Here is an 18598-nt window from a genome sequence, read left to right on the forward strand (position 1 = left end):
GCAAAATAAATAGCAAAAACAAAAGTGCCAAACTTAATCCGTTTCAGAAGTCCGTTTGACTTCTGAAATGTTCGAAAAGGCGCAGTTTCTGATTGGTGCAGGTGCCCCAGAAATAATAGTCGACAACCACATTGGACGTTTGGCTTCCGAAAAACCTTTGAAAACTGGAACACTTTCGGGTTTTCAGCATTTAAGGGCCAAGGTACCAGTGTATCTCTGACACACACACACACACACACACACACACACACACACACAAAGTGCATGTGTAGATGTATGTACATAGAGCTTCTCCATAGGAGGGGAATTTGGACTGGCATGGAGGAGCTCTATGCATGTATATCTTCATGTACAATGGGTACACACATCAGCACCAGGGGTAGCGCTACCCACCAAGACCCCTTCCAATGTTGGGTGAAAGCTTCTCCTAATGGCATTGTATTCTCATGTTTTTGTGGGGGAATAGTAGGATGCAATCATGGGAAAATGCACATTTTGTAAAGATTTTCTAGGGTCACCTATGGGATGCGGGTGGAGTTGTGGTCTAAACTACTGAGCCTAGGGCTTGCCGATCAGAAGGTCGGCAATTCGAATCCCTGCGACTGGGTGAGCTCCCGTTGCTCGGTCCCTGCTCCTGCCCACCTAGCAGTTCGAAAGCACGTCAAAGTGCAAGTAGATAAATAGGTACCACTCTGGCGGGAAGGTAAACAGCGTTTCTGTGCGCTGCTCTGGTTTCGCCAGTGTATCATGGCCACATGACCCGGAAGCTGTACTCCGGCTCCCTCGGCCAATAAAGCAAGATGAGCGCCACAACCCTAGAGTCGTCTGTGGCTGTTTTAATGGTCAGGGGTCCCTTTACCTTTACCTTTAGGGTCTCCAAGCCACATAAAGCGCCTCAGCTTTCCATTCATAGAATCCTTTCTACAGATGAGTCATATTTGAAGTGAGACACTAATATTATAAAGTTGGGGGAGAAGAAAGGTGGGGAGAGGGAGAGAGAGAAGCTGTTGGTAGACATTCATTCTTTTACATAGTGTATGTGCAAGGTTTTTGTGTCAGTGCCACATGGGTATATTCTCTTTCTATTCATTTATTAGTTTTCATTGGTGGTGAGAGAGATTTGGGGGGGCCCAGGGTGTGGTTGGTTGCCTTCAGCTGGCTGCAGTGAGTTTCTTTAAATAAATAAAAAGTGTGTGTGTGTGTGTAATGCACACACCCTTGATTATGGGTCTCTCCAGTAATGTGAATCTTGAATTCTCTCTTTTTTCCAGTGTGGAGGGAGGAGAACTGTTTGATCGAATTATTGACGAGAACTGCAACTTGTCAGAGATAGATACCATCTTGTTCATAAAGCAGATCTGTGAAGGGGTTCAGTACATGCACCAGATGTATATCCTCCATTTAGACTTGAAGGTACAGTGCATTGATTACACTACCCATGAGATTAAAGGCGGCAATTTTCCTCCCTTGAGGCACACTCGCTTGGCTAAAAGCTGCTGGATTTCAGTGTTATACCTGCAGTTGATTCTCTCAGACTTATTTTTGTGGTCACTTAACGAATGACTGCACTATATTCTGCTTTCACAATAATGGAGTCAGAGGTGGGTGTCTGAAGACTCAAATCACACATCTGACATAGCGATCCTTAAAGCAAATTCATTCCGATTTCAGCTGAGGTTGTGACATTTGAGAGCATCACCATATAAAAAAAAGGATTCAAGCAATTTGTCTCCTGACAGCCCAGATGCATTTAATCTTTAAGTCTTCCCTCTTAGTCAATATCTGGTGTTAATATTATTAATTATTATGATTATGATTATTTATTCAGTTTATATACAGCCCTTTATCTATAGATCCCAGGGCGGTGAACAACATTAACAACATAATTCTCATAGTATAATAATCAAATCACAGAAAAAATCATAATAACATTCCCCCCTCAACACACACACATTAAAAAGGCCCACATTTAATATATTAGATACTGGATAAGGAGGGGAATAACAGTGAACTAAGAAGCTAAAGCTGAAAGATAAATGTTGAATAATGGTGAGTATTAAAATAAGAATGGAGGAGGTGGAGAGCTTAAAAAAAATTCCATGTCTCAGCCTGGATTCATAATGGGCTGCAAAATCACAACACAGACTTCCTGAAGTCCAGTCCGAGTGCTTGCAGTCCCTTTCTGAAAGCTCACTAATGAGTTTTTTTATCTTGTCTTGCTACATTATGTCAAACAGAAAAGCCACAGCAAGCGAAAACCTACCCTGGCAGAGCATTCCCAGCCTCAAATACCACATGATTACAGTCTGAGATGTCCACAGAGTCTAACCTGCTTCGTGATGCAGGCACTGCAAAGCATATTTTTGTGCTGTGTTGTATTTTAAATGTGCTGATTCCACTTCATGTAGCATTTCTCATAAATGTGTGCTCTCTCTTTTTTTTCTTCCTCCTGGCAGCCTGAGAATATCCTGTGTGTGAATAGAGAGACAAATCAAATCAAGATTATTGACTTTGGGCTGGCAAGGAGGTACGTTGCTTTCAGTCAAGCTACCAGCATCTTTTAGTTCCTAAATCCAAAGTCCATTTTCAAGTGATCCAATACTGGGAGAAATGGCGCAATAATAAAGAAAAGACTCTCTACTAGGCTACCGAAAGATGGCTGGTCTTGAACACATTTCCTGATGAACCTGATAGTACACATGTTGGTCAAAGTTTTTGAACAGGCAATCTTCACAGAAGGGTGAAAAGGCTGCTTTTGTTGCCGAAAATGCTGTCATAGACTGGAAGAGGGATCAAATTTTGCTTCTTTCCAAATAATTCAGAGCAAGATGCTATCATGATACAAGATTCTCTGCAACAGGCAGCATGCGGTCATCAAAATAAACACAGTCCTCTCAAATTCACATTCTGATCCTCAACATGTTCAGTGGGTTGACTTTAGTAGGGCTTATTTCATGCCATATGTTAAGGATGGAGGTACTAAACCAAATGGCAACATTACAAAACAATGGCCGTACAAGAAAAGGAAGTTTGGGGCAAGACAACAAGAGATGCTTTCTAGTCACCAGCATGTTTTATATCAGGCATAGGCAAACTCGGTCCTCCAGATCTTTTGTGACTACAACTCCCATCATCCCTGACCACTGGTCCTGTTAGCTAGGGATAATGGGAATTGTAGTCCCAAAACATCTGGAGGGTTGAGTTTGCCTTTGCCTGTTTTATATTCTCTGACATCATCCTGACAGCTATCGGTTTGCCTGTCCCCACTAACCGCCTATTTAAAGCATCTTTGGGTGGAATTCAATGTCGTGTTCAGTGGGATATGTGTGAGTTCAATGTGGTCTGCCCACACAGTGGGACTCCGCCCCCCCTTCCTTCACTGCTGTCACACGTCCCCTAAACCTAGTCTGGGTTTTTCCCCAATCCTCCAGAGCACATTTAGGGAGCGTGGGGGAAGGAAAAGAAGAAAGTCCTGTGGACAAGTGGACCTTGTTCCACTTGCTCATCAACTTTGTTAAGTTGTGGGCGAACATAGCAGACGACACAGCGATTTCTCCAGAGAAGCTCTTTACTTGCAAGCTGGACAGACTGAACAGCAAACAGCTCAGCCGGCCTGCTTTTATAGGCAGCCAGCTGTCAACATTGTAGCAACAACAACCCAGAGTTTCCCACCTAAAATAACTGACGTGGACCTGAGTGAAAACTATCTACAGACCTGAGTGAAAACTATCTACAGTATCCCCCTGCTGGCCCAGGGTGAAACTTCACTACATAACAAACTTAGTTGATTCCCAACCTTTATGTTGAACTCTTAAGTATCTGTACATACTGTAGACGTCATCTTTGCTGTCATTGTTTCTCATGTATTTCGTTGTCGTTCATTAGATATAAACCAAGGGAGAAGCTGAAGGTCAACTTTGGCACTCCAGAATTCCTCGCTCCCGAAGTTGTAAACTACGACTTTGTATCATTTCCTACCGACATGTGGAGTATAGGTGTCATTGCCTATATGTTGTAAGTATGCTGCAGCCTACATTGTTAAGACTGTGTTTTTCTTCTACAGTTGATGTCAAGTTGATGAAAGCTACTCCTGGACTCTGGCTGTTGCTCAAAGTCCAGAAGGTTTACATTGCTCCTAGGTAATGCACAAAACGTTTTGCCTCTTTCCCTGTTTCCCGCAGGCTTAGCGGATTGTCTCCTTTCCTGGGTGATGATGATAATGAGACTCTGAACAACATCCTGGCTTGTCGGTGGAACTTTGATGATCAAGAATTTGAAAAAGTGTCGGAGGAAGCTAAAGACTTCATCACTAAGCTTCTCATTAAGGAAAAGGGGTAACCAGATACCAGTAGCTTCAATGTACTGTCCAACCAGAAATTGTTTCCAAAAATGAAAAGTTCTTTTCATATGTATCTCTCAAGTGGCAGAGTGTTTCAATGATAAAATCCATTATAAACAATGAGAGTTTTGACGTGTGCATCTGGTAAAAGGAACAGGGATACAGTGGTACCTCGGGTTACATATGTTTCAGGTTACATACGCTTCAGGTTACAGACTCCGCTAACCCAGAAATAGTGCTTCAGGTTAAGAACTTTGCTTCAGGATGAGAACAGAAATAGTGCTCCGGCGGCGCAGCAGCAGCAGGAGGCCCCATTAGCTAAAGTGGTGCTTCAGGTTAAGGACAGTTTCAGGATAAGAACAGACCTCCGGAACGAATTAAGTACTTAACCCGAGGTACCACTGTAGTTCAGTCAGTAGAACATGAGGTTCTTAATCTCAGGGTTGTGAGTTGGAGTCCCATATTGGGCAGAAAAATTGGATTAGATGACCCTCGCGGTCCCTTCCAACTACAGTGGTACCTCTGTATGCAAACTGGATCCGTTCTGGAGCCCCGTTCGCATCCTGAAGCGAATGTAAGACGCGTCAGCACGTGCGTGGGTCACGTTTTGCCACTTCCGCGCATGCAAGTGGCATCATTTTGCATGTCTGCGCATGCGTGAGCGGCGAAACCTGTAAGTAACGCATTCCGTTACTTCCGGGTCGCTGTGTAGCGCAACCCCAAAATGCTTAACCTGAAGTGTATTCATCCCGAGGTATGACTGTATACAACTCTATGATGTGACTAGATTTTAAGAACTTTTCTGTTTAATTCAACAGGAGTGAATTGAGTGTAGTTTAATTGAGTGTAGTTTAATTGAGTGTAGTTTAATAGTTAAATATCATTGCTCGTTTATCTGTTTGATTTATAATTCATCCACCCACAATCCTAAGAGGCTTTGGGTAGATAACATACGCTAAACCTCAGTTTCACTGAGCAAACTCTCACATCATCTCTGTCTCCTGGTGACCAGAAGCCAACATTATACTGCATTTCCAGAAGAAAATTTCCAGGCCCAAGTAGTGCAGTATCCTGTTCTCACAGTGGCTAATCCAATGTCTATAGGAAGCCTACGAGCAGGATTTGAGTGCACCCACTAGTATAAAGGCCCCTAGTATAAAGGCCCAGTCGAGATCAGGATTGTATTCTGAATTGGGATCCTATGTGACTGCTTTTAAGTGGCCAGCTTAAGCATGATTTTAAAAAAGGTTAATAATGTAAAGTGTAGTTTGTTTCTCAGCCGTAAATTTAAAATTGGCTTTCAGTCAATTCTGTTTTGTTTTTTTTGGGGGGTCACATTTTAAACATGAATGCTACAATCGTTGTATAGCTATTAAATACTGACACTCATTTTTACCCCCCTTTAAGCTGGAGGATAAGTGCAACTGCAGCCTTAAAGCATCCTTGGCTATTTGACCAAACACTCCATTGCAAATTGCAATCTAAGGTTTGTATATCAGAATAGAATTGTTTTTGTTTTTGTTTAATACATATTTATTAAAGTTTTTGAATAAAAATGCATAAATAAACAACATTACTTATATTATAACATAGTTTCATCACTTCTTTGGACTCCCCCGCGTCTCCCGCTCGCACTTACATCGTTACAGAAAAAAAAAAAAATTTCCAAGCAAATTACCCACTTGTTTACAATTCCGCTCATTTAAATAAAATCTAACAATTCTCCAATAAATTTATATTTTCCTTAATCTCACTTATCGTCAAGATCAGATCTAATTCAGTGGTAGGCCATTATTTATGATCTAGCATCCTTCTTAACATTCAACCAAATTACAATATTTTTGTAAATAAATCTTGAATTTCCTCCAGTCCTCCTCAGTCCTCTCCTCTCCCAGGTCTCAGATTCTACCAGTCATCTCGGCCAGTTGCATATAGTCCATCAGCTGCATCTGCCACTCTTCCAGTGTGGGTAGATCTTGAGTTTTCCAGCTCTTAGCGATGAGTATCCTTGCTGCCGTTGTTGCATACATAAAAAATGTTCGGTCCTTCTTTAACACCTTCTGGCCGACAATACCCAGAAGGAAGGCCTCTGGTTTCTTAGTGAAGGTATACTTAAATACCTTTTTCAACTCATTATATATCATTTCCCAGAAGGCCTTCACTTTAGTGCAAGTCCACCAGAGGTGAAAGAATGTACCTTCATGTTCTTTACATTTCCAACATTTATTATCAGACAAATGGTTTATTTTGGCGAGTTTAACTGGGGTCATGTACCATCTGTATATCATTTTCATTACATTTTCCTTCAGAGCATTACATGCAGTGAAGTTCAGCCCAGTGATCCACAACCTTTCCCAGTCCTCGAACATAATATTATGCCCAATGTCCTGAGCCCATTTTATCATAGCCGATTTAACCATTTCGTCTTGTGTATTCCATTTTAACAGCAAGTTATACATTCTTGATAATACAGAATAGAATTGTTTTCTTGTTCCTAAGCAGGGGCGCAGAGGAGAGATTGGTTTAGCTCATTGTGCTAAATGTGATCTTCCAAAATCCACACTTCCCAAACTGAAAGATGAATCAAAGCAAAGCTCTTCTTCAAAATTTGCACGGCTCTGAATTTTGTGGTGCCGTCCTCCCAGCCAAACGATGCATACAAAAATGTGTGTTTTGGTGAAAGTAGCACCCACAAAAATGCATTCTGCTATGTGGAGATTGCTTCCACATAATGCTTATACTGGGCAAAATTACGTGCAAAAAGTATTAGGAGAACTGTGCACAAATTTGCATACAGATTTGCATGCGGGCTGCATCTGCAGTGGGGCAAACTGAAGACTGGGGGGGCGGGCGGGGGAATGAGAAACTGAGAGTAACTGAAGTTGACAAATTCACCCATCTCTATTCCTAAGTCAGTTCTGCTATTGAACCTATCTGGCTAGACTCTTATGCCTGTGCTGATGTTGGTATTGTTGGTGTTTTAAAACTACCAACTACTAAAGATGAATGGGTAGTCAAATTGTGCGAGTACTTGGAGCTCGCAAAGCTGACAGATGCAATAAACCTAAAAAGATAGTGAAAGAAGAATGGGAATGTTTAAATAATTATCTCGGGGATAAGGGTTCATCAATAAAGACCTGGTTATATTTAGAATGATACCGCATAGGGAAATGTTCCCTGATACCAAGATAAGGGATTCTATGGAATGCAGATAGAGAGAATTGATGATAAGAATAATGATCTGTTGTGACCTTGACGGAAGCGTACAATAGACGAGCCTTCTTGTGTTTTGGCTCATTTCACACACACACACACACCTTTTTTCCCTTCCTTCTCCTTCTTCTTTCCTCTTTCTTTTTTCTTTCCCATAATGCCTTATGTTCTATGCCATGTACTTTGATATTTTTTGTAGTTTTTTAGCCTTTTCCATTATTATTATCATCAAGGATTTTTCTTTTGTAATTTTGGTTGTTTATATTTATCTGTATTTGTTTAAAGCAAAAAAAAAAAAAAAACACAAAACAAACAAAAACTACCAATGTACATGTGGTGCCTATTTGTGTGAAGAAATTATGCTGGTTATTGTAGGTGTGGATTAAAGAGTCTGAGGTGCCCCACCCCAGCATATGTACTCTGGCTTGTGCCAAAAGAACTTAGCCCACACCATTATAGATGCTCCCCACATGAATGCCTGATCATTCAAATACCCAATTTGTACAATCTCTCCCCTTTTGGAAGGGGAAAAAAATTTGGAAGCACACCTATTTCTCCGCCACCATAAAGGCAGTCTGTGTCTTGATAAGAGTCTGAACTAAGTCTTGGAATCCATTGCATGATTTGAGCCTTTTAGATGTGCTTCTGAGCCACCTAACTAGAAATAGCACATACAGTGGAACCTCTACTTACCACCATAATCCGTTCAGGTGGCCCGTCCTTTGGGCAAAACGGGTCACTGGTAGAAGCGCCGTTGCGCGCATGTGCAGATGGTGGCTTCTGCGCATGTGCAGACGGCGGCAGCCGCTTCTGTGCATGTGTAAACGGCAGAAGCCGCTTCTGCGCATGCGCGAATCATGGCAAACCCAGTATTTACTTCCGGGTTTACCACGGTCGCGACTTGGATCGGGCCCTAGTAGAGGCAGTCGTAAGTAGGGGTTCTACTATAGTTGCTTGCTGTTTTAAATGTATCACAAGGCTGGGGCTCTAGTCGAGCCAGTTCTGACATTCTCTTTTATCTCCCTGTAGAGAAAAGCTAAGGCTTCCGCTGGATCTCAGGCACCTGTGACTCCATAAGCTCTATGAGAAATGGAAGGTTGGTAACATTTCGGATATCAGTGGAAAGTATTGATTACTGCGCCACTCTGTGAAGGCCACTGCTTTGCTATGAAGCATCCTCACTACATGGATTAAAGAGGTTTCTTCCTACCACCATGTGGCTAAAAGAAATCTCCAGATCTGTATAACGATAGATTATGAATGCATGCAACCATGTGCAATTGTTTAGGGCAGTTTCCATAACAAGTGCACAGCTTCAAGTTAGTGCTGGTGGGTTGACTTAACATTAACACCTGAAATAGTCTTTGATTAGTAGCACAAAGCAAAAGCGGCTCAGCCTGTGGGGTGGAACTGCTCTGCTCGCTTTCTGGCAAGGGACTCACTGTTGCTTACTGAGAGGCAGAGCGGCAAGGCAGTGAATTAGTTTATTTGTTCTTGCAACCACTGTGGTCATTTCAACCATCATTACAAAGAAATATACATCCTATCCTTGCTATACAGAATGCACATAGGTAGACCATTAAAAAGGCAATGTTAGCCAATTTATACATACATACATACATACATACATACATACATACATACATACATACGTACATACGTACATACGTACATACGTACATGGGGGACGCGGGTGGCGCTGTGGGTTAAACCACAGAGCCTAGGACTTGCCAATCAGAAGGTCAGTGGTTTGAATCCCCGCGACGGGGTGAGCTCCCGTAGCTCAGTCCCAGCTCCTGCCAACCTAGCAGTTCAAAAGCACCTCAAAGTGCAAGTAGATAAATAGGTACTGCTCCAGCGGGAAGGTAAACGGCGTTCCCGTGCACTGCTCTGGTTCGCCAGAGGCGGCTTAGTCATGCTGGCCACATGACCCGGAAGCTGTACGCGGCTCCCTCGGCCAGTAAAGCAAAATGAGTGCCGCAACCCCAGAGTCGGCCACAACTGGCCCTAATGGCCAGGGGTCCCTTTACCTTTGCATGCATACATACATACATACATACATACATATATACATCTTAAAATGCAAACCAAAACACATATGTTTCTATATTTCATTGACAGTCAGGTGGCTACAGTCCGCCATATTATCCTTGATGAACATTCTTCTCAGTTTTGGGGCAGCAATCACAAATCTTGCCATGTTGTTTGTCACAAACTTAACAAAGCCAGACAACAAATATGTGATCTCCACTTGTTCGTCTGCTTCAGTCGTCTGACACAACAATTCGAGGATATACTTAGCTCTCGGTTCAGAATACAGAGGGCAATGTAATACATAATGGTATAGATCTTTAACTGCTTGGGTGACACATATACAAAGCCGCTTCTCTACTGGGATTTTCCTGTATCATCCCTCTAAATATTCTGAGGGCATTAGTCTGAAAATGCAGAGCCAGAAATGAACAAATTGGTAAATCATACAGATAGTTCTCAAAGCCATGTCTTACTTTAATTAACTTTAGCTGTGGAGAGAACCTTGATTTCCGGATCACCTGTAGATCTTGTGCAAAGCAGTGAGGAGGACAGCTTGGTGCAAATTCGCCAGTGCACCTGATCCAGCACTGCTTCCAGTGCTTTTGCACCACAACGACCTTGCCACTCCTCTTCTTGCTCCCAGTAAGCAACAATGACCCACCTGTCGGGAAGGTAGTGTAGCAGCTCTGCTGCACCTAGCAAGATGCTTCTGATACTAAGACTGCAGCCCTAAGCACACTTGCTTTTTCATTAGCAATGGATCCATTTGCGTGGACAGGCGGAGTCCCCAGATCTCGAGTGGTCCCCCCCCGTCATGTCGAATAACGACTCTAGACAACGTGCTATGGGATTAAATTGGCCACAACTTTATTAAATTTCAAATGTGGGTAGACCTTGGCTCAGGCATTGGGCGTTCTCCCTCCCTAGTCCCCAGCCGGGGACCTAGGGAGCATCAGGGTTATCCAGTGTGTGGGGGGGGGATGGGCCGGCTCTGGAGAACATATGTTCAAGCAGAGATAGCCGCCCCCGTTACGCCGCCGCAGGGGAGAGCAATGACGACCTTTCGGCGTACGGCCAAAGCCTCCCTTCAAAAACCCCTTTAACGGGGAACCCTGGTATCGCCGCCGCAAAGAGGAAGATGGACTGAAGGATTCCGCCCAAGGCCTGATACCGCCAAAGTTGTGACGTTTTGCTACGGGAAAGGCGAAACCTGCCAATGCAGGGAAATTCCTTTCCGGCCCTTTAACAGCGACCTTATCGTAGCAGCGCCCGCATACCTGTGGAGACAGGTTAACCTGCAAAACCTATGAAGAAAAGTTAACCTGCAAAAGAAGACATTAACTGAGGGTGGGTAGGGTGGGAGAAGCTCTGGAGCCAAGTGAGGATTAACAATTAAGATCCACCCTCTATTGTGTGGGCAGGTAATCCCTCCCCTTACCTGGCCTGGTTTCCCTGGCAACGCTTCCCCCAGGTGGGATTGGACAACTCACTGGGGTAGGCGGGGACCTCCAGGTATCCCACCTGAGGGAAGGCAAAGCCTATGCTGATGGGGCCACTCCAGATCCAGGGCTGCACGCGTCCACGCAAAAGGCACCCCCCGTTTTAAGTGGGAAGCGGTCATTGTAGCTCTCAGTCTAAGCCAACAAAACCCTGAAAGATGCAGAGCAATGCAGTCATCCCCCCCCCCCCCAGTATAATTTGGTCATCTAGCCAGAATTCAATATCCTGTCAGAACCATATCACAAAACTGTTCTGACCATTCTTGCACGGTATGTTTTCAGATTACCAGAATAATTTTAGAAAACACACACTATGGGAACAAGTTCAAGGGACTATGGAGAATATCTGGAGATGGCTCCTTCTTGATTTTGGAAATGCTGAAAGCTCCTGCTTGCATAACTGCTTGCTACTTATTTTTTTAAACTTGCGAATATTAACATAAGATATGAAATATGCCACTTTACATTTTGAGTACTAATTCTGAGTGGTGTTTTGATCCGTTTGGAAAGAGACAGTCAGCACGATGGGGTTACATTTATAACTGGATGGCTTGTAGCATTGTTTTGCGAAGACTGCTCTGCAGAGCTTCAAGGTTTCTGGTTTATAGTAGATTCCTGTAAGTTGCATTACATGTCTCCATGTCTAAGCCACCAAAACCACATTGTTCCCAGTCACTTCAATCATTCACTGAGTCAAATTTGTGGGAAGAGACTACTTGCCTCAACCAGACAGGGTGGAATAAGGCAACATTTCTTATTTTGTCCGGTCTCCAATTTATTCCACATCTGGTGTGAACTCAGGCTCCAATCCTAACCCCATGGACCTGGGAGTAAGCCCAACTGAATTCAGTAGGACATGCTTCTAGGTAGACATGGTTAGGTGGTCTGCATGTATAGAAATAATAGCTACCCATGTGGGCCCACTAGAAGAAGAAAAAAAACAATTGCCACGATAGGGTACCTTTATTTGTTGTCGTTTAGTCGTGTCTGACTCTTTGTGACCCCATGGACCAGAGCACGCCAGGCACTTCTGTCTCCCACTGCCTCCTGCAGTTTAGTCAAACTCATCTGATAGCTTCGAGAACACTGTCCAACCATCTCACCCTCTGTCGTCCCCTTCTCCTTGTGCCCTCAGTCTTTCCCAACATCAGGGTCTTTTCCAGGGAGTACCTTTATTAAGACCAATTAAAACGTCACAAGTGAGCAAGATTTTGAGTTGCCCAGAACCCCTGTTTAGGATGAATGTTAAGCAAAACAACAAGGACCTGCATATGCATCAGTTCTCAGATGCACTGTGGGACGAGGGGGCCTCTGACGCAGGAACATAGTTGCCGGCTGTAAGGAAAGTGGCAGCAAACAAAACTGCTTAAAGAAAGAAGGAGATTCGGTGTGGGGGAGGTAGACGGAAGATTTTAGAAAGTACTGTCTGGCTGCTAAAAATAAATTATAAATAAATAAATCCCTGCCTTGTAAGTGACCTCACAGTCATCAGAAGTTCTCCACCCATTGCCTTTTTGTCATTCCCTTTTCTGAAAATGTGCCCAAATAATTATACTGAGAATGTTTGGAACAGCCCTAACTAGGAGATAGTCAAGAATCTCTGTGTTTGAATGGATTCCATAGAGCTGGAGGAAGGTGGTAGCTTTTGTGGAGGGACAGTGGAGAGCTTAGGAGCTCTTTGTAGTTTGGAAGAGAGGGAGAGAGGTGGGGAGGGTTGTGAGTTCACTAAAGGCAGGACCTCTCTCTGGGGATCTGGTGTGAGGTGGCAGATTTATTGCCTTGTATATTTGTAAACAGTGTAAATATTAGAGAGAGAGCCTAAGTCTCCAGTGCTTTTGCACCCAAAGGCCACCAAACCTAGATATTAAGTGGAGCATGCCACAGATTGAAAGGGGGCAATCTCTGAATGATCAAAGTGTGACTCAGGCAATGTTATTCATGTAACTGCATTCGTTAAGGGCCATTTTCCACATTCATAAATATTGCATGATAAAGCCCTACCAGTAAACAGCCCAGAATGTCACTGAAGGATCACGTGTACATAATCCTGCTGCTGATTTTAACAAGATTTTTATCTGTTTCTTTTACAGAATAAGCTGCTGTGTGGTTACTGCTGCTATGACGTTTGGAAATTTAAAAAACCCAGCAGTTCTGGTGCTTCAACTTCCCCCCTTTCTCCCCATGATGACTTGAGGCTTTTTACTAAGTGGACCAATACCACTTTAGCTGCAGGATTGAGTCGCAGTAGTACTGAACTGCTTTCTTCCCCGGCTTTCTAGCTGTTTTCAGTAGCTGCTGAAGTTTCCAGGAATATGTTTCTGTTCAAAGGTGGCTGCTTGAATCTGTGCTTGAGGTTCTTATCATTGCTTGAATTTCAGCGTGATAGCTCTGGTTTTCCAGACTCAGCTGTTGAAAGAAATGGTGGGGATTTCTTTTAGACTACCAGATCTCCTCAGCTCAGCAGGTTAGGGTTGAACTCAACTGGGAGAGGATTGCTTTCAAAGAAACTGTATTGGGGGGGGGGGAGAGAAGCAGGTAGCAAATGTGGAAGACTGTGTGTGAAGTTTAATATTTAAGACAAGGTGTTCTCTTTTTACCATATAATAAATAGAGTGATTCTATTACAGCAGTGTGTAAATGGCATGGAAGTATGTTTGCTCTTAGTGCACCATGAAATGCCTTTTCTGTGCCTGCTAACATATCACTCTGATACCATTTTTAATTCGGCCAGGGTATCTTAGGCAACTGCACAATTTGAATGCAGAGAAGCATGTGTTCCCCCATCTCGCCTCTGCCTCAATATTTGGTAACCTTGTGCCTTTGAATATTTGTTCATATTCTTTAAGCATCATAATGGAAGGAATTCCAGTATATATATATTTTTTTGTTGAACAGAGCAGGTAAAAGAAAAGAAGAATGCTCTCTGAAACTGAGAATCATAATATTCTCCTGGCTTGACAGCTGGCGCAGTAGGAAACAATAACTGAGTGAGGCTCCTAATTCAAATTTCACCTCAGCCGCTGTCTCCCAACCTCAGCCCCTCATCTCAGTATTAGGCTAACAAAACTGACCCACCTTACAAGTTGTTGTAAGGGTTACTGAGTCAATGCCTGTAAAACGTTTTGAGCGCTCACAAAAAATCATATAAAATAGAAGGATTGCAGATATTGCTGCAACAGAATTAAGCCGTTGTAGTATTGTAGTAATGTAAAAAGGCTGTCCTGCACATTTCATTATAGAAAATCTTCCATTTATCTAAATATGTTTGAATTTATCACTGCCAATGAAGGGTATTTAAGTTGTTAAGTAGCCCCAATTCATTGGTCGACATGGCAATATCTCTATTGCAAGACATTTTTTAAAAAAGCCCCATGGAGGCCTTGCCAAGAGCAGAACTTCATTTTCCTGTAGAATGAGGCAGAATCTTCCCTTTTATCCAGCCTCTCAAAGTTCCCATTCCTGTGGCATTTGGAAGGAGAGTTTGGGAAATATATGAATAGAAGACCTTGCCGAAGAAACTAAGATTTGGTTTAACTGGCATATAAAAACACAATTATTGCTAACACAGCAACTTTTTGCCATGTATGTGTGATAGCTACCAGCTGCACCAGCAATGGGCGAGAGTGCTGTTCACATCGCAAGTGTAATCCATGGCAATGCAGCACCCCTCCTTTAGCATAACAACTTTTCTAATTCTGACAAAATCTGCAGGCTGAACGTGGAAAGGGATTTCAATATACACTTTAGTGCCAGTATTAAGGGTTTTCTCTCTTCATAACACGCACAAGATGCATGCGGCTTTCAATCTTTAATAAATATATATATATATGTCTTTGTGTGATCGTGGTATTCTAACTGCTGTCTTCGTGTGAAACAAAAGAAGGGGGAAAGGACGACCCAGATCCTTGTAGAAAATTAGAATGATTTAGATTCAGTCCTTCAAATTTCAATCTTTTGTAAGTTGTGGAACCAATTCAGGCACAATGTTTTGCATTCATAGGAAGGCTTATGGAATTAGTTCTCTGAGTGTGTGCATGTGAGCATAAATGCACACATACACATGGAGGAAAGGGTTGGTTTTTTTCTTTTTCTTTTTCTTAAATTCACACAGCTTGCTTGATAATCTCACAACTTATGATTGGGCTCCTGGATGTTTCCTGTTTATAAGATTGTTTAGATGTCTGGACAAACCATTGCCCCGCACACCAAAAATGAATACATAACTTCATTAAAATCAAGGACTTGCAACTGAAGAACTAGAAAACAGTGCAGGCCAGCTATCTTGGTGAAGTGGACAAGGAGAGCTTCTGAAGTCTGTTGGAGGTAGCCTCAATAGTCCCATCAGAGGCCAGACACAAAATTCCTATTCAGTTCCTAAAATTCAACGGGCTAATCCTATATCACAAAAAAGGGAGAGCAGGATGCCATGTTGGCCAGAGAAAGAGTCCAGAGAAGGAGGGGTTGGGTTACTAAGCCAGTCAGATGTCATGGATTAATAGAATTGTAGAGTTGGGATGGACTCCGAGGGTGATGCAGCCCAACCCATGCAATGTAAGAATGTCCCCATGTGACATGATGATGTCACAGGACAGTAAACTCTTATGATGCTATTTCCAGTGGGATAGAGGCAAATGTAGCCCTGCAATAATGTGGAGGACTGAGATGATGGGCGGGGTGTCCAAGAGCCAACACAGTGATACAAAACATTATGCTAGAATTGGACCATGTGTAAGAGTTCTGTGGTCTTTGTGTGCTTTCTGTTGCTTCAGAAAGAGAATACTCCTACAGGAATAGTAAAAACCAGTACAATTTTTATTCTTGTTTTCAAATTTCCCATCACGTTATCAGTGGCAACCCTGAGTTTCGTGGTGATCTATTGTGGATAAATTGGCATCGGTCAAAGCCTTAATCAGGCTATTTTTTCAGGCTGTTTCCAGGCTATTTCTGCTACTTGATCAGACATCTTTGTTTTATCTGGTGGAAACATTTCTGTAGCTTTTCTTGGGTTTCTGGCATTAAAAGTGGTATCTGCAGTGCTAGCTTTTGCAAGCACAGGAGGCCTACGAAACATACTTACATGCTAACAGAGGCTACCACATGGCAGAAGGAAACACATGATTTGAAATGATAGTAGCATGTTGGTGATCTAGTCCAGAAACCTCATGCCGACACCACGAGTTAGATGTAAGTTGCGAAAACTTTTCAGTGGTTGGAGATTTGAAATCTGGGCTATGTTCAGAACTGAGTGATCAGAGGAGCAGAAGGCCACGGAAGAAGGTTTCAGCAAGTTGGGTTCTGGAGATCATTCAACATAGAGTGAGGTACAGGTAGAGTTGGAACAGGGAACAAGGTAAAATAGTACAGGCTTGCAGACCCTTCTTGGAACTAACATAACTCTAGGAATTCATGGGCTTTCAGAAGGAAGGCGATGCGTAGCCAAGTAGGTCAGAGAAGAGAAATTGATGGCTCTTATGAGGCAGAGATTGCAGTCTGTCCGTCAGCCTCAATGACAGCATATGGAATAATCACCTTCAGTGATGGCTGTCCATCAGATCATTAGTTATCTAAGTTTACTCATGCCGCTGGAACCAGTGCTAGAAAATAAATTTATGTTGCTGCATCTTATTGCGCAACAAAGCAGAAAGTTGGAGGAATGCAGCCTATTTGACACAATGTGATTCACTGATGCAAGAGCACACATATCCCACGAGGTTTTGAAAACCAAGCTCTGTACTTATCAATAACCGGCTGTAAACTTGCAAAAAGCAACACTTGGTGGGTAACGTATACATTACACAGCAAGAAATCAATTCCATTCAATTAATACATATCCTCAAAAATATGTTCTGCCCTGTATTTCTGAATGTCTGAATATAAGCAACCTGGCCATTGGTCTCCTTGTGCTTGCAAACACTATCACAGGAAACACACCGCTGTCCCGTTCACTTCCAAGGAAGGGAGCAACTGTATGTGTATCCCTCTACAAATATATGAAGCTTCCTGCCTTGATGCTGAATGAGGCAAAACATCAGAGCCCACATAGGGAGTTGAACCAAGGCTGAACTCTGTGGATTATGCACAGTGCTATATCCTCAGACTGCTATGCAGTGAAAACCCTCCTGAACTGAAGGTATGAGGGTTGGGTTGCCATTTGGTATCCATTGCCAATGAACGCCATGGGTTATATCCAGTTGTGCCTATCCATTCATAGAAGGCTCTTTATGACAGCGGAAAGCGGTTAGGAAGCAAGGTTTGCAGACTCCCACTTTCTCCTGCAGATTTGAGGGCGCTGCAGAAGGAGGGGAGGAATCAATGGAAATTGCTCCCCTTCCCATACATTCACAAAAGCAACCACTGGATCGAAGAGGTTTCTGTCAATGGAGGCACACAAACAAGTACAACCAGTGCTTTTTTCCCTTAATTATTTTTTTTACGGGTACTCTCATTTTGACTCAAGAAAATCACCATTTTATAGTTCAAATCAAGAAAAATAAATACAGTAAATGGACAAAAGTACAAAGATTTGCAAAATGTTTAGGGGTATGTGTCCCCCCCAGAAAAAAGCAGCCCCATGTTTTTGCAAGCTAGGCACAACTTCTACAAGGAAAAAAACTTTTATTTTGTAAGTTCTTGGGTAAGGAGCAAAAGAAAGCAAACTTGGCTTTTAGGATCCCACAGAATTGTGTGGTAATCATGACAGTTTCTTTACACTAATCCCTAAATGAGATTGACAGGTATTTCACAGTCATGTTTAACAGTCAGATGTAACTAAATGCTTGTTTGTCGCTATGTACAATGCACTGCATACAGTGTTGAAAAAGATGAAAAATCCCACCTGTAAATAATGCTTTCAACAGTCGCAATTTCAAAACAGTTGTAATCATGGTATCATGTTCAAGGCACCTTTTCTTGACTTTTAAGATTATATTAAAGTAATACTTGATCAACTAGAAGATAACTACTTCTACAAGACTCATATAAATTATTATTCTATATTTATTGCACTTTGAACAGCATGCTTTTAACTCCACTTGGCTTTTTTATTTTATAAACGATATAACCACAGTTTGTTCTCTTCAGGTTTTTTGTGCGTGTGTGTGTTTCACAACACAGTTTTTCTGATTTTATACCAGGCTAATCAAAGAGAGTGAGTGTGTAACTGTATGTGTGTTTTTACTTATCTGTATGGTATTTTGTTTTTAAGAGTTTTAGAAACTGTGAATTACCATGTTTGAGAGCAGGTTGCTTGAGGAGGGCACTTTACAAGCTGTAGTTATTGCATTCAGCTGTTCATTCACAGATGGGCAGAGGTGTCTACAGCGATTGCTTTTGCAACTAGGGAACAGAACAGACGTTTCTCCTAATAAACGTGTCAAGATTCAGAATCCAGTGGGGTGTAATTCCAAAATGATTGGATATTTAGTGTGGCACAAATACAGTCCACATAAACTGCAAACTGCTATGGATTAGGTGTACTTTTGGTGATAGTTGGGCCTTAATCACTTCGCAGTGG

At 42.5% G+C, this 18598-nt stretch overlaps 1 protein-coding gene across 2 annotated transcripts in view; it reads left to right on the forward strand.

Moving 5' to 3' along the window:
* The window catches only part of MYLK4 (myosin light chain kinase family member 4), a 95044-nt gene extending 80604 nt beyond the window's left edge, over positions 1–14440 (forward strand). For both annotated transcript variants that reach the window (XM_079984969.1, XM_079984968.1), the window contains 7 exons: positions 1272–1413; positions 2457–2527; positions 3886–4014; positions 4182–4334; positions 5747–5825; positions 8582–8648; positions 13176–14440. In XM_079984969.1, coding sequence (XP_079841095.1) covers positions 1272–1413; positions 2457–2527; positions 3886–4014; positions 4182–4334; positions 5747–5825; positions 8582–8629 — 622 coding nt within the window. In that variant the 3' untranslated portion in view covers positions 8630–8648; positions 13176–14440. The remainder of the gene's footprint in view (positions 1–1271; positions 1414–2456; positions 2528–3885; positions 4015–4181; positions 4335–5746; positions 5826–8581; positions 8649–13175) is intronic.
* The last annotated feature ends 4158 nt before the right edge of the window (positions 14441–18598 follow it).

Source organism: Podarcis cretensis (genome assembly GCF_951804945.1).
Source record: "Podarcis cretensis genome assembly, chromosome: 7".
NCBI lineage: Eukaryota > Metazoa > Chordata > Lepidosauria > Squamata > Lacertidae > Podarcis > Podarcis cretensis.